The 14,760-nt window shown below is 39.8% G+C and overlaps 1 protein-coding gene across 4 annotated transcripts in view; it reads right to left on the minus strand.

Annotated features, from left to right (window-relative positions):
- Positions 1-1,858: 1,858 nt before the first annotated feature.
- VPS35L (VPS35 endosomal protein sorting factor like) overlaps positions 1,859-14,760 on the minus strand; it is a 56,189-nt gene continuing 43,287 nt past the window's right edge. For all 4 annotated transcript variants that reach the window (XM_057418998.1, XM_057418999.1, XM_057419001.1 and 1 more), the window contains 5 exons: positions 14,589-14,728; positions 12,601-12,766; positions 10,701-10,819; positions 3,176-3,322; positions 1,859-2,625 (listed from right to left, as the gene is read on the minus strand). In XM_057418998.1, coding sequence (XP_057274981.1) covers positions 2,527-2,625; positions 3,176-3,322; positions 10,701-10,819; positions 12,601-12,766; positions 14,589-14,728 — 671 coding nt within the window. In that variant the 3' untranslated portion in view covers positions 1,859-2,526. The remainder of the gene's footprint in view (positions 2,626-3,175; positions 3,323-10,700; positions 10,820-12,600; positions 12,767-14,588; positions 14,729-14,760) is intronic.

A 14,760-nucleotide genomic window follows, 5' to 3' on the forward strand; every position in this document is an offset into this window, starting at 1 on the left:
CAAAAAACTTGACGTAAAATAAAGGAACAGGTAAGAAAACGTCAACTAGTGACTTCATTTAGGAAGAAAGTGACAGCACATACAGCTTTCTGCTGCAGAGCCAGTCCTGGATGGGTAATGACTGGTTTTGCACTACCACAGACAAGATGCTGAAGGTGATATTAGTCCTAGCCTTGCCTTTAGATAAGAACTTTTTCCCTATCTAGAATTGCATAACATATACCAGTATGTTGTTCAACTGCAGCTTTGTGGCCTGGCACCTTTCTCTTGATAATAATATACACATGGAAATGTAGTTTCAAAATCAAGACTCATACCGGGGGAAAAAAACTGTCAGCTTTTTTCAAGCAGATAAACTTGTTCTGGCCTGTGTATGTGCTGCGTATAGAAGAAAGAGGAGGTCTAATACTGTACAGTACTGTAGGTACTGTAGTGATAGGAAAAGGGGTAACGGGTTAAAACTTAAACAGGGGAAGTTTAGATTGGATATAAGGAAGAAGTTCTTTCCTGCTGGGTGGTGAAGCACTGGAATGGGTTGCCCAGGGAAGTTGTGAATGCTCCATCCCTGGCGGTGTTCAAGGCCAGGCTGGACAGAGACTTGGGTGACATGGTTTAGTGTGAGGTGTCCCTGCCCATGGCAGGGGGGTTGGAACTAGAGGATCTTAAGGTCCTTTCCAACCCTAACTACTCTGTGATTCTAATAAGTGGAGTGTTTTAACTAAAATTAGTTTAACATGGAAATTAGCTAAAAGCAGTTTATTAGAGTGATTGCATTAGCTTCTAAGCTAAATTTTTATACAGTTTACTTCTGATAACTAAGCAGAGTTTCTGCCTGTTGTTGAGCTGTTTTTGCACTAATAAAAGTAGTAAAACATTTCCCATGGTGGTGTTGCATCGATAAAGGAATGAAAGTAATACTGTGCTTCAAAGACAACAGGCAAAAATGGATGCCTGCATGGAAGGAGGAACAGTGGGCATGTCTGTAAGCCTGTTGTAAGAGTTTCTATTTTACAGAGTCTGAAGGAACTCCACACTGGGTTTAGAGCAGTACATTTGCCCCCAGAGGGCAATTTCTGCCATACCACAGCTGCTTAATGTGACCCACTTGGTGGTTTACAGGGCTCAGAGTTTAATCCCATTTACCCAGTTTGTGGCTTACGTTTCCAAACCCAACACGAAGAATCATCTCCGCACTGTTGAGAGTTTTGTGCAGCTGCAGCAAAAAGGAAAGCTAAATTAAAGTGGGACATGGTAACATATCATTTCAATATCTATGTGCACTAGATAAAAAAATTTTTAAGGAACATCAGTATAATCAAAATGGCCATGTACTAAAGTTGGAAAGGTTCTTTATCAAGCTGATACTATTTCATAGTTATCTTGTATTCCTGCAATTTTACTTAGGTTTCAGCTACAGCCTGTATCAGGACAAAAAAGTCCTGGTTCATTTCTTTACAACCTTAACACAAAATACGTATTTTAGATGTATCCTGCTTCTGTAATCACGGAGGAGATGAAAAACAGGCAGCAAGAATGCTTTAATAATTTTAATAATTTATTATCAGCTTGCTAACTCCTTAAACATATGGTTCTGGCAAAATTGATTACTTGCTTAGCCTTAACAAAATAAAGCAGTTTTGTGCAAAAATGTATCTTAATATCTATATGCAGATTTAGCTCATTAAAATGCCACTAAGCAAACCCAGCAATAGATGCAAGGTCTCAGCATGGTTCCTCCTTACCACGGGACAGAAGTGGTGAGAGTGAAATGTTATTAGATGTAATAGCAGTACATGTAACTTAATTCCACGAGGGTGAAGTGACAAATTTGTATACAAAGTCCCCAAGAACAAACAGATGAACTGCAAATTGTTTTATTCAGGGATAGTGTACTTTGCAAACACAGAGTACTTTGCATACATTTCCATTTTTCTTTGCAGACAGCACTTAAAAGATTCTTTCCATTTTACAAAACAACACTGAACTAAAACGAAAGCATAAACATGTCCATGAAAATATATTGCAGAAATTAGGACAAGAACACCTCAGCCATTTTTCTCTTCTACTGGAACTGACCAATCCAATGTTGGCAGCTTCCCAAAGCAGAAAGATGGCTTAGTAGGATTATTATATTGAAATGCTGGTTTCTACAGAGGAGAAAGACTATCCTGCATGTGGGATGAAGCGTGGAAGATGTGAACTGATCCATGCAGTTTATCTTCTTTCTTTGTTGCTAAAATGACAACAGGTTAGCTTTCTAAAGGCTTTTGCAACCACAGAGGTTCAAAATACCATTAACTAAATCTAAATCAGCATTTAATAAGAATGTAGAGGTAAAACTGGAAACAAATTCAGGTTAAATTATTGCACTCAGAACAGTTTTACCTTTACTTGTGTCCAAGTAAATCTGTCCAACTAAGTAAAATAAAAATACACTGAACTCCTCCAGTCACAATCCAGATCAGTGATTTGGGCCTTGGCAACACACTCCCTTGTGCAGGTGACTCCTTGGGAAAGCGGCATTCCTCAGGTCCTGGACTGCAGAGGAAGCCGAAGGGCCAAATCTGTGAAGTGACTCATTTCAGGTTGTTTGCTGCGCTTCTTGATGTATTCTAGTGTTGTCACCTGGGTACAAAAGAAAGGTATTTTGAGATTTTTAGTGTCTTTGTTTTCAGTTCACAGGCCATCACTTAATTTATGTGAAGGTGTTTTGAATAGACACTCATGATTTTCCCTAAATGTCACTGGCTACAAGAGCACTTGCTTTTCTTGCTCCAGAGCTGCTTATCATGTATACCTTTCTTAAAGGCTCTAAAACACCCACTTTCCAAGCTTACACCATGCAGTTCCTTCCACTAATAAAAATGTTGTACTTCTCTTAAACATAGTTTTCTGTACTGAGAAAAGTTATAGCACTCAACATTTGCACATTCCTTAATGTGTGAAATACATGTTAAAAGTGCCAGAAAGATACAGACCACTTGAAGTAAGACAAGCTGCTTATTTCTTAAGAAGCATTTAAAAATAAGTGGGGTTTAGACTAATTTATTTTTTAAGACAGCAACTTGTAAAATTATTGGCTTTATTCAGATAAAGAAATGTTACCTTTTCTCAAACGAGGAGTTCAAAAAGATCTTAAGAACTACAATTTCCCTGCATTACCCCTTTTCCTTACCATAGTACTGGTGTCAGCAAAGCCATGCTTCTGAGCAAGATTCCAGAGGTTGACTGAAAGCTGGTTTAGTTTGTTGTTCCGTAGATCCCCATGAGCTAGAATAGTGTTAAAGAAATAGAGTGCCAACTGGCTCTGTCGCTTTAGGGTCTATAATAGAGAAAAAAAATATATAAAATTCCTGTATTATCAGGCAGTCATCCCAAAATATCCAGCATAGCCTCACCGTATTCTCTGAACTCTCAGAAGTGCAAGGGGCAGACACTCATTTTGTGATACACAGCAATACACAAGAAAATGGGCATAGTTTTTCATGTCAAAACACAAGTAGTGATAATCACAAATCAGCCCAAGTTGCTGTAACTAAAATAATTACATAAGGTTCCTACATCTTGTCCCACTTTAGCACAGCATGTAGGTCTGACATGTTTTTAACTCAAAGACTCCCTACAACTGCACAGAAATCACTCTCCACCAACCAACCTTCAACTTACATCACCATAGCTATGTATTTTTTAGGGAGACCACTATCATCATCTAGATGAATGCAACTTCAGGCCTCTTCCAGCAGTCTGTTCCACTAAAGATGGTCTTCCCCTGCTGTTCTTTAACTGAGACTTCGGTGATGCCAATGTATTTGTACCATATCTGCAGCTATTTTGCCAAGGAAGGACCTTAAGGAAGATCCCTGCTTCATGGTAACCTACCATAGAGGAGCACCATGCCCTTTAGCCTCTGGAAAGGGGTTCTGGGGCACAGACAATCCTGCACTAAGCTTACAGGTTGCTACCATGCTGATTTAGGATGAGAGGAAAACAGAATTAAAATGCTATTGCAGATTCTGCTTATTCCTTTAGAATAAATTCTAAAAGGCTAAAAAGATGAATTATTATTGGATGTATGTGAGTGTAGTATCTGTTTATAGTGCTTTGCTGCAGCTATCCTTTGTTTTTTGCTCGAGACAGACCACTAATAAAAGTACAGCTCCATCTTACACAGAAACCGCAACAGCATAGTAGTAGTTAAAACTGTCAGCTGAGCAGCTCGATTAATGAACTTAATACTTCACTTTAGCCCCCTCAGTTCAACACATACTAGGTAGCTATCACACAGCATTCAGATGTGAAGTTACAGAAGACTGAAGCACAGACTGGGATAAGAGGAGTGCAGCGATCTCTGATTTGCGCACTCCTGAAATGATGCCAATGCAACCTTGCAGCCTCTGCCCCTTTTCCTAAGGGATCAAAAGTAAATTAATTTCCCTTCTCACTGCCAGCAAGAGAGGTCAGATGCTATTCATCAAAAAATGGGCACACACTGAGCTATCAGTCCTCCAGATAAACATGGAAAAGGAGAAAGGCACCATTAAAAACCTGGCTAACTAGAAAAGAGAGCACAGCATGCCCCAGACTAGAAATATCAGACTGCTACTGTATGTACGAGACACACAGAGTGGATTTGTGCACACAGAAAAGATCTGACACATGAGAAACCGTGCACCCACACACAAGCATGCCCAGAGCTGCTCCAGGCCCTGGAAGTTCCCTAAGCACTAAACTAATTGCATGAAGCTCCTGAGATGACAGCTGTTCCTTTAACAGTTATCTGCATTAGCAATTTCCACCCCAGTATCTCCAAAACCCGTTCAGAGGCTAAAACCACAACAATCATTTGGAGTGTTGAACATACCAGACAGAGAAATACAACTGATCAGCCTAGTCCCGTAGTAGTAACAAAAAAAGCTGAAATACAACTCAAAAAGACAGTAAAATGGAAAGCAGTTATGTTTAAATGCTACTGTAGTATTTCTCTTGTAGGACTCCCATTATTCAGGGGTAAAACAAGGTACAGCCAGCTGGTCCATGTTTTGCCACATTCACAAGACATCCTGCCACATTAATATGTATCCTGGATTAACAAAGTAACCTGTATTAACTATGGTTTTTTTTCCCATTGACCATCTAATGCCTGTATGTCTTCTGCTGAATACAAACTTCAAAGAGGTTCCTGGGAATTGCCTGGAGGTTTCCTCACAAGAAGTGGGACAGTCAAATTATCAGGCAGAATGCAAAAGCAGCAGTACTCTGGTCTGAATATCAACAAACGACGTTTTCCAGGCAGTACCAATGCAAATACAAAATCTGTTCTTTAAAAGAAGGATGATATTTTGATTAATTTAAACCATATATAATTCAGAAAGGTTCACACTTCAAAAAGGTTCTAAAAACACATTAAAAAGCTGGAAGAATGAGATGCACACTAACTCTCATTGTATTGGGGTAGGTGTAACAGGATGTTGGCATCTAGTCATGAGTAACACAATATAGAGAGGAGAGGCAGGCTTGGGTATGCAGTAAATCCCACCACGTCTGAAAATGAGTAAGTCAGAGAAAAGGCTTCACATGATGATGAACAGGAATGTTTGTGTACCACGGCACTGACCTCCAACCTGAGAGAGACACGTGTGCCAGCATGCTGCCATGCCTGCTAACACACCTGAGATGGAAAAGTGGATGGCAATCCAATTTACAGGACATCTTCACAAGCAGCAAGGAGAAAGCAACAGCTCAGCCATTTGGCAGCCACAGACATCATGGGGCTAGCAATTCCCACATCAAAAGGAACTGCCAGCCTTCTAGGCAGTGCATTTTCCATAATTTTTGGAATAATGCTGATGACAGTGAAACAAAACACCTCATCCCAGAATGTGACTCCCTTGTGCCCGAGCCCCTCTACTGAAATGCACAGCAATGCCCAAATTTCATGTAAACGTAACAGAAAAAAAAAGACCTTCCATACAAATGCCTGTGTAACATATTTCTCCAAATTCTGCCTAGCAATTAAAATATTCATTCCTGTCTGTCAGCGACTTTTGCCAGACATCGATGTCATAAGGATACCTTGAGCCTTCTGTTAGAAAAGCATTTGTGCACTCAGATACGTTGCTCCTCTGAAGGTGCATCCAACCTACTGCAGCTGCCATGTAACAGGCTCTGATACTCCTTAACAGGCCAACTGTGGCAGCACCGAGCTCAGCATGCCCTGTAAGGCTCCTCCAAGGCACTAAATATATCAGTCTAGGCTGAGTGTCCATGCTGATACAACATCTGTTTGCTGGTGTTACCTGAACTATCTAGCCTGAAACAAATTCCAGCACTACTGTGATGCTGGTGCTTATGTCCTTGTGATCCAAACCTACATACTCCTAAAGAAAGCCATGACAGGCAGCCTTGTCTTTCCTTAAAAGCTCTCACGTTAAGCTCTTTAGGAACCTTTTAACATCCGTTTGTTCACTGGAAAGGATCATGAGCTGCATGGGGCAGACCATGTGCTCAACTCTCTCATTACGCAACTGTCCTAACACAGGATAAATGAAGCACCCAGCACCAACAGCAGCTCATACAGGCTCATTTATAATAAAAGGAAATAATGATCTGAGAAAACACCAAGAACCATGCCGCAGCTGGGAGCTCTTATACCACACAAGAGGACACATATCCCCTATTTCACCATTCCACTAGCATGCTGAGATGGACAGAACAGAAAGAGCTTTCTCTTGGATACAATCCTTGAAACAGCAGTCCTGAACCTCCCTCTGAAGTACACAGTCTCAGTGACAGCCTCTGCTGGCTCAGGGTGCAGTAACACACCTCTAGTTAATGGCAGGCCGAGACACTTCATTTCTAGCTCTATACTGGCACCGTGGCAGCTTCATCTCTATTTCAAAGTCCTTCATGTATTTTTAAAGCTTTTAATATTCATTGTGCTGCTCACATCAGCTTTATTTCCCTCTAAAATTAATCCAACAAAGAAATGCTCCATGTAGAACTAACTTGCGGTTCATGGAAAACCAGACCCTACTTTCCAAAACCATACTGAGTAATCCTGCTGTAGGCTGTTAGCAGAATTCTGATTTATGTATTTTGGTTTCCTCCATTTACCAAGTATGCTGCAAACATGCAGAAACAATGTTCCCAATTAAACTTTCTCTAGTCTTTAAACTCCACCAGCATGCCAGAGGCAATGATGTAATAAAAGGATTAATCTGGGAGTTCAGAATCCAACTTTGAGACAAAGAAGTCGAGTTGACACGCACTCACCAGCCACAGCTCCTAACTGCAATGTACCTATCCTATTGCTGACCCTTCAGCAGGCAAGCTGCAAGGTGCCAAAACAGGAACTTCCACCACCTGCAGTGTCTTCTGGAAACTGCAGCAGATATACTCTTGTCCCTCTCCTCCCAAAGTGGAATATGATGTTTAACCACCTTAGAAAATCTTGGCCAAGGACACAAAATTCTTAAGGATGAGCAAGCTCTCCTCAATTTAAAACATAACCACACACAGAGAACTACATCCAACTCTGCTTCTAGTTCAGTATTCAAACACATGAAATCAACTGAAGCTTTTATAAGTTTATATAAAATTATCAATCAGATGTTTTGAAAGCAGAAGCCTCAAGAGTATATCCAGAAATTGCTTTTTATTGCTCCTTTTTCGATGCTTACTCTAAAACGTCCAGTACCTATCATATGGTACATGGGAAGACTGCCATCCTGACATGACACTGCCAAGGACACAACAACATGTTTCGAATGTTTTGGATCAAAAGTGGTGTTTGAATAAAACATACTCAATCTGGACATTTACCACCGAGTAGCAAGAGGCAAGGTATTTACACTCCTAAGAAACTGAAGCGTAAGATCAGCCTTCCACCCACCCAAAGGCAGAAAGGATTCACTGGTGCATGCTCTTGTGACCAGGAACAGCTTGAAGTTTACAGAACTATCCAGAACAGAAAATATCCATTCCAACAGTGTCACGTAACTGAAGCATTCTCCAAAACTGCGAAAAGATCATGCTGTGTTAACATAAGATGCACAATTCTCTTCCAAATCGCCCTTTTGGTGAAAGCATTTTACTGTGAGTAAAATTTATCTTCCTTTATAGCTTTTAAAGGAAATGAACCAATAAAAAATGCAGAATCATCAGAGACTTGTTCATTTAAATGAGCAGCCAAGAAGATGAATAATAAAAGGTCACTGACACTGAAGCAATCCAAATACCACAGTGATTTTATGACTGGTTCTGCTTTAGCACAAATGGGGGCGTCTGACAATATTCTCGTTGCCTCCATTCCCTCAGCAACAACAGCTTCCTCAAAAAACTATTAATTCTTACACACCAATTTGTATCTTAACCTCTCAAGGACTTTTACTCAACTAAGCAAAATAAATGCTCCCTCTTTGTAAATAAGGACCAACAGAGGAGTAAACCCAGGGCCACAGAGGCAAAGGCAGGGCAAGGACCTATATCCATGCTGCTTAGCTTTAAATCCAGTTTTCTATGCAACAACTGCTTCAGCGAAATAACACAGGATCTCATTACTCAAAGTACTAAGCTTGAAAGAAAAAAACCAGAAGCCTTTCAGAAACCACAGACTTCAAGCTTTACAAACATTCGCACACACATACTCCATATAGGAGTCAGATGCAAAAAATCCTAAATATACAAGCCATAGGCCTGAAAACACTGTTAAAAATCTCTTCCAAATATCTGCTTGGATATTCTAAGCTGTGCAAGAGTGGTTGTTTTCTCCTGTTACTGTTCTGAAAAAGATCTATTCACTGTGGTGATGTGTACAATAATGTAGAGTCATTTGAGCAAAGAGTTTATTCATCTTACATCTCTACTATTGCTAAAGGAAGGATACATAGGATATCGAAAGTAGAGAAAAGGCTAAACTTAGCATAGTGTCCTCCAAATATGTATCATTCAACACATTCTGTATTGGCAAACACTACAGGCTATTGTGCAAACAGGCTACCTAAAAAATTACATCAAATTAATCATCCCCTGCCCTCCCATTTCACTCTACAAGAAACAGGATTTCTATCAAAACAGCAGTTTAGTAAGGGGTGTTTAGGAAGCTGTGGAGGGGCTCGATCTCAGAAACAGCAAATTCTCATTATTTCAGTAATACTGAAAACTTCACGCATCTGCCTTTCACATACAATCCATTACCCTGTATTTGATCCCTTAGAGATTCTGAACTCCAATCAAGAAACCCAATAAGCTGCCTAGAGTTTTCTGTATTCAATATTGAACAAATATGACCCTGCATTAAAAACAGGATAAAGCCAAAACATCTTTCCCCTCCCTCTGCACCTTTCTCCTGACTTTATCCTAGTGTCTGGAACCCAAAATTTTTACCAGTTAAAGGTGGTTGCCATTGTATTTTACCCAGTAACAGACTAGTGTTGTGTACAGTTCTGGTGTCTCAACATAAAAAGGACATGGAACTGTTGGAACAAGTCCAGAGGAGGGCCACGAGGATGATCAGGGGACTGGAGCACCTCCCGTATGAAGACAGGATGAGAAAGTTGGGGCTGTTCAGCCTGGAGAAGAGAAGGCTGCGTGGAGACCTCATAGCAGCCTTCCAGTATCTGAAGGGGGCCTACAGGGATGCTGGGGAGGGACTCTTCATTAGGGACTGTAGTGACAGGACAAGGGGTAACGGGTTAAAACTTAAACAGGGGAAGTTTAGATTGGATATAAGGAGGAAATTCTTTCCTGTTAGGGTGGTGAGGCACCGGAATGGGTTGCCCAGGGAGGTTGTGAATGCTCCATCCCTGGGGGTGTTCAAGGCCAGGCTGGACAGAGCCTTGTGTGACATGGTTTAATGTGAGGTGTCCCTGCCCACGGCAGGGGGGTTGGAACTAGATGATCTTAAGGTCCTTTCCAACCCTAACTATTCTATGATTCTATGAATTCTTACTTTCCCGTTACAAAATTGGGCATTTCAGACAACTGTTAACTTAGCTGCCAAGAAAAGATGGTTTATTTACAGAGAGAGAGAGATGACAGCCATGAGGAAAAAACAGGAAGGACAGATACAGAGCAGATTTTAGGCATAACTATAGGCAGTCAAAAGAGCGACTGTGGCACCCAGTTCTCTTAGGCCAGTAATTGCAATACCAGCATCATCCAGCTCATTATAGTCACTCTCATAAGAAAAAAAGTTATCCCATCATATTTCCATAACCAAACTACACCAGGACTCAAGCCTGTTAATTTAAAGCTAACTCTAAACCACAGAGCATCATGTTTCCATAATCAGACTACACCAGGGCTCAAGCTGGTTAATTTAAAGCCAACCTCACTATGCTGCTCTGCAATCATTATTCTAGGCACTGCACGTGCACAATCAATACAACAGAGTAGCTTCTACTGTTTGTTGGTTTGTTGTACTATCTGTATACAACATATGGCTAAGCAGGTAACTTTAGCCTGAATATTAGCAATGTATTATAATCGCTACATGATCTGTTTCGCATCATTAGGTCTCTCCACCACAAGCCTGCCTACGTGACTGACCCACCTTTTAACAAGTAAAATTACCCAGTTTCCTCCTGTTGCAAGGTTCCTGGAGCTTTGTATATAACAAAGCCTGGTCAAGAAGCTAGACTACTTATTGAACTCCAAAGTAATTTTGGTTTTGTACTGAATCAAGCTGAGTAAGAACATACCTCTTCTTTTCCAAGGGTTTTCAGATGATCCAGGATCTGTGCTATCACTGTTTCACACAGTTTATTAATTTCAGCCAGGAACTTGGAGTCTCCACCATACAGGGTATCATTAGAATCAACTGCAGAGATGAATTCAAGCTTAGGTTTGGCTAAAGAGCTATGCATTTATTTGCTACTGAAAACACCAGCTATTTATAAAAGATCAGATTTAGAAGTTATAAAATGACCCTTCTCCTCCAAGAAACACAAACAGAACAATCTCGTTTAAGTGCCTAACACTTTGTTACCTACTATCTCCTGATTTAAGGGAAAAAAAACACTGAAAAGAATCTTCTAGGTTAAGGCCAGTCCTGTATTCTGGATGCAGCCAGGTTCAAAAACATCTGCTAGACTTAAATGCAAAGCAATATATAGTGTTAATTTTCACTTTTCCCACAGAGACAGACTCCCTGTTCCCATCAGTTTAGAAGAGTATGGCTACAATCTTCAATGGCAGCAGGGCTGGGCCAAACAGTTTACTTACTAAAACCAGCAAGATTTTCAAAGGAAACTGCCTTTTTTAACTAAAATAAAGCCTTGACTACCTCAAAGTTATGGACAGAAATTCAGGAAGTGTATTTTCAAATTCAAAGACCCTGAAGGATATTTTCTGGGGGGTAAGGGGAGAGAGAGCTCCATGTTTTTAGAGCTTATATAGTTACGATTTTAAACACATGTTTTGGCCGAATTTATTTACGTTTTAGTAAGAAGGTGGTTACAAAAATTTGTAAGTTTGCGTGGTTTAAGTATATTCTGGGTAAACCAGAGAGCACTCGAGATAAAAGGTGATCCCCTGTTCTCAAGCAAACTTCATTTTAAGAAGCTAAGGTACATGCTCCACATAGGGGAAAAAAAAAAAATCATCCAGCTACAAGGGAAAAATTAGTAATTTGTATATCCATGCTTCTTTCCCTTGAAATATAATTAATTCAGATTTCCCATCTTGGGATTATGCAGCTGTTTTGGTCATATAAAACACAGAGTGAAAAAAAGGGCAGCTAAACCACATTTCCTTACAGAACCTGAAAAGTAGATTTACTATAGAGTACTTGTTCAACAGACAACTATTTTCTGTGCTGCTAACTGCAAGAGGTGCTTTGTCATGGCTGGTAACTCTGACAGACTATCCAGCAGGAAAACTGCAGAATGTATTCTAGCCTGCCTCCTTGTGAAAGCCCTGTGCAACTTGAACAAAAGCCGAACTAGCTTGGCCTCTCGAACTAACTAATCATGTCAGTGTGCTTTAAAAGGCCTGATTAATATTCTACCTTAATTTAGTAACCTCTTTATGATCAGAAGGCAAACACTCAAATCTTAGAGCATATTAAAATATATTACAAAAAGACTACAGCTATTTTATAAAATGAAAAATCTTCAGATTCTTTTTTTCTAGTTCTGAAAATTTTTGTAAGTTACCACCACCATTTCCAAAACTAAAAGCCTGTATTCAAAGCAGCAAATACACCCTTTAATAATGAAGAGTAGGCATTGCATGCTAAACTGGAGTAGTTAATAGATGTGAATGAAACACCAACAACAGGTGTAAGTCGACACTTTAGACTAAAAGAAAACCCTCCATACATACGAAGTTCTAATAATTCATAGTTCTAAGTATTTGCACCAGCACCACCAGGAATAAACTATGTAAAACACTCTACACAGTTCCACATTAAAGAACAGACTGTACACCTGTTCAGGAGTCACTCCTGTGATTACTTTAAGTTACAATATCTGGACCTGCATAGGAAAATAATCCATTCTGTATTATTGACTATCATTGACCTTCATTAACTAGGTAAGATAACAATACTACAAATTGCATGGTGGAACACAAGGATACAGAGCCACCCTTATTTATTACCTTTATCTACATGGTAGATATATACTTCTTGAGTCATCGCAGACAGCAGATGCAAAACATTAGTATAAATCCTGACTTTGTCATCACTGTTATCCTCCCAAGTGTAATCCTGGATCACATTTAGCAATCCTCGCACAAGAAACAACACTCCTTGTTCTGGATGGTCCTGTAGAAAAGAAAAATCAAGACAAGTCAAAACCACCACCATAACCACCCCAAAACCAAACTTGGATTATTTGCAGTAATTCAGGGGCTTAGTCATAATATTACCTCTATAAAAGCAAAAACCACAATATAATTAAAGCTGACAACTACTTTTCTTAAGTAAGTGCTTTCTGCAAATCCTTTTAAAAAATTGTTCCAGTTTCCTTCAAAAATGCCCATTTGACCCATAATCACAAACTTGATCTAAGGCAGTCTCCATGGACAAACTCTGAAATGCTTTGTTTTCTAGTCACGGGGGAGTAGTACAAAATTTAATTGCCAGCTTTGTAACAGCTAAGCCTCTAAAATTACACACACCGGGTAGACTTTTTAATTTAAATAATGTCAGTAAGCTACAGAAACAAGTATATTACTCATATAATTATGAGTTTCAGAAGAACACCTACACTGGAAAGTCAAAGCTACAGACAATCAACAATCTTTCATTATGAAAGGAATATAAAGACATCCGATTTACATAAGCTACAGGGTTTTGCAAGTAGTTTTAATACTGCACCCAGCTTATTTCAAGCTGATGGTGCAATGACACCAACATGCATAAAGACAAATCACAGTCCACTGGGGACACTTCCTTCTGATCATCTATCCTGTAAAGTAAGGAGAAAAAATATTATGGAAGCTAATTTCTGAATTCTGGTATCTCATTGCAAGTTCCTCAGAACTGAATCCATGAGGCAAATTCCTCCTTCAATCATCTCATCCAAGCCATTTCTCTGAGCAGCATCAAGTTCTGATAATAGCCTTCCTTCAGAGGAAGGTCAACAAAATACCTTGGCTGTGTAAGTTTTATCTCAGATCTTCCAGACTAATTTACAATTTTTCCTCATCTTTCAGCTACAGCTGAAAATATAAGAAGGAAAATTACATCTATATGTCTAAACTTGGCAGCTGGCTAAAAACTGGAAGGGAGCAAAATGGCAGTATTTTGTAAAATATTCGTTAGAAGAGGAAAATCATGCACAAACACATCTATCTTTATTTTTTCCCACTCAAAAGATTAGGCAACCTGTAATAAAGTAACTGAAACTAATAGAAACTACAGCTGTATATTTTTCCCCTCCTCAGGTATTAGATTTTATAAGTGCTTAGCTAAAATACCACATTTCTGCAAGGATCTATTAAACCAGTAAATTATTCTTACACAATTAAATGATGGTAAGATTTCTTACAATCATAGAATAGTTAGGGTTGGAAAGCACCTTAAGATCACCCAGTTCCAACCCCCCTGCCATGGGCAGGGACACCTCACACTAAACCATGTCACCCAAGGCTCTGTCCAACCTGGCCTTGAACACCACCAGGGATGGAGCATTCACAACCTCCCTGGGCAACCCATTCCAGTGCCTCACCACCCTAACAGTAGAGAATTTCCTCCTTATATCCAATCTACACTTCCCCTGTTTAAGTTTTAACCCGTTACCCCTTGTCCTATCACTACAGTACCTAATGAAGAGTCGTTCCCCCCCCCCCCCAGCATCCTTGTAGGCCCCCTTCAGATACTCGAAGGCTTCTATGAGGTCTATCCAAATCCAGTTAAGTGCAAGATGCTACCGAGAGAGGCAATGCTGTTCTCCAGCTCCAACTATTCTGCCTCCCCATTTTGCACTTGGGTGAGTGATTTTGCAGCCAATAAGCAAATGGGTTCAGCTTGCTCATGGAAAACCAAGCACTGCATCTCCCACTCCCAAAAGCCCATTGTACTTTAAATTTTTAAACAGGAAAGCCAAAATAGCCTATGTGCTATTCATAAACACATGACTTACCGGAACAACTAATAAGGTGGAAAAAAAATTGCAAAGGAATTCCAGGAGGAAGGCGTCAGAAGGTCGCATCTTTCCATCAACATTGATCATTTTTGGTACTTCTGGAACAAGGCTCACTGCAGCTTTGAAAAAAGCATCAGCTACAAAATAAATATATAGTTGCTGTATTATT

This window comes from Pezoporus wallicus, unplaced genomic scaffold (genome assembly GCF_028554395.1).
Source record: "Pezoporus wallicus isolate ANWC-B61680 ecotype Strahan unplaced genomic scaffold, APGP_CSIRO_Pwel_v1 contig_13942, whole genome shotgun sequence".
NCBI classification, from domain to species: Eukaryota; Metazoa; Chordata; class Aves; order Psittaciformes; family Psittacidae; genus Pezoporus; species Pezoporus wallicus.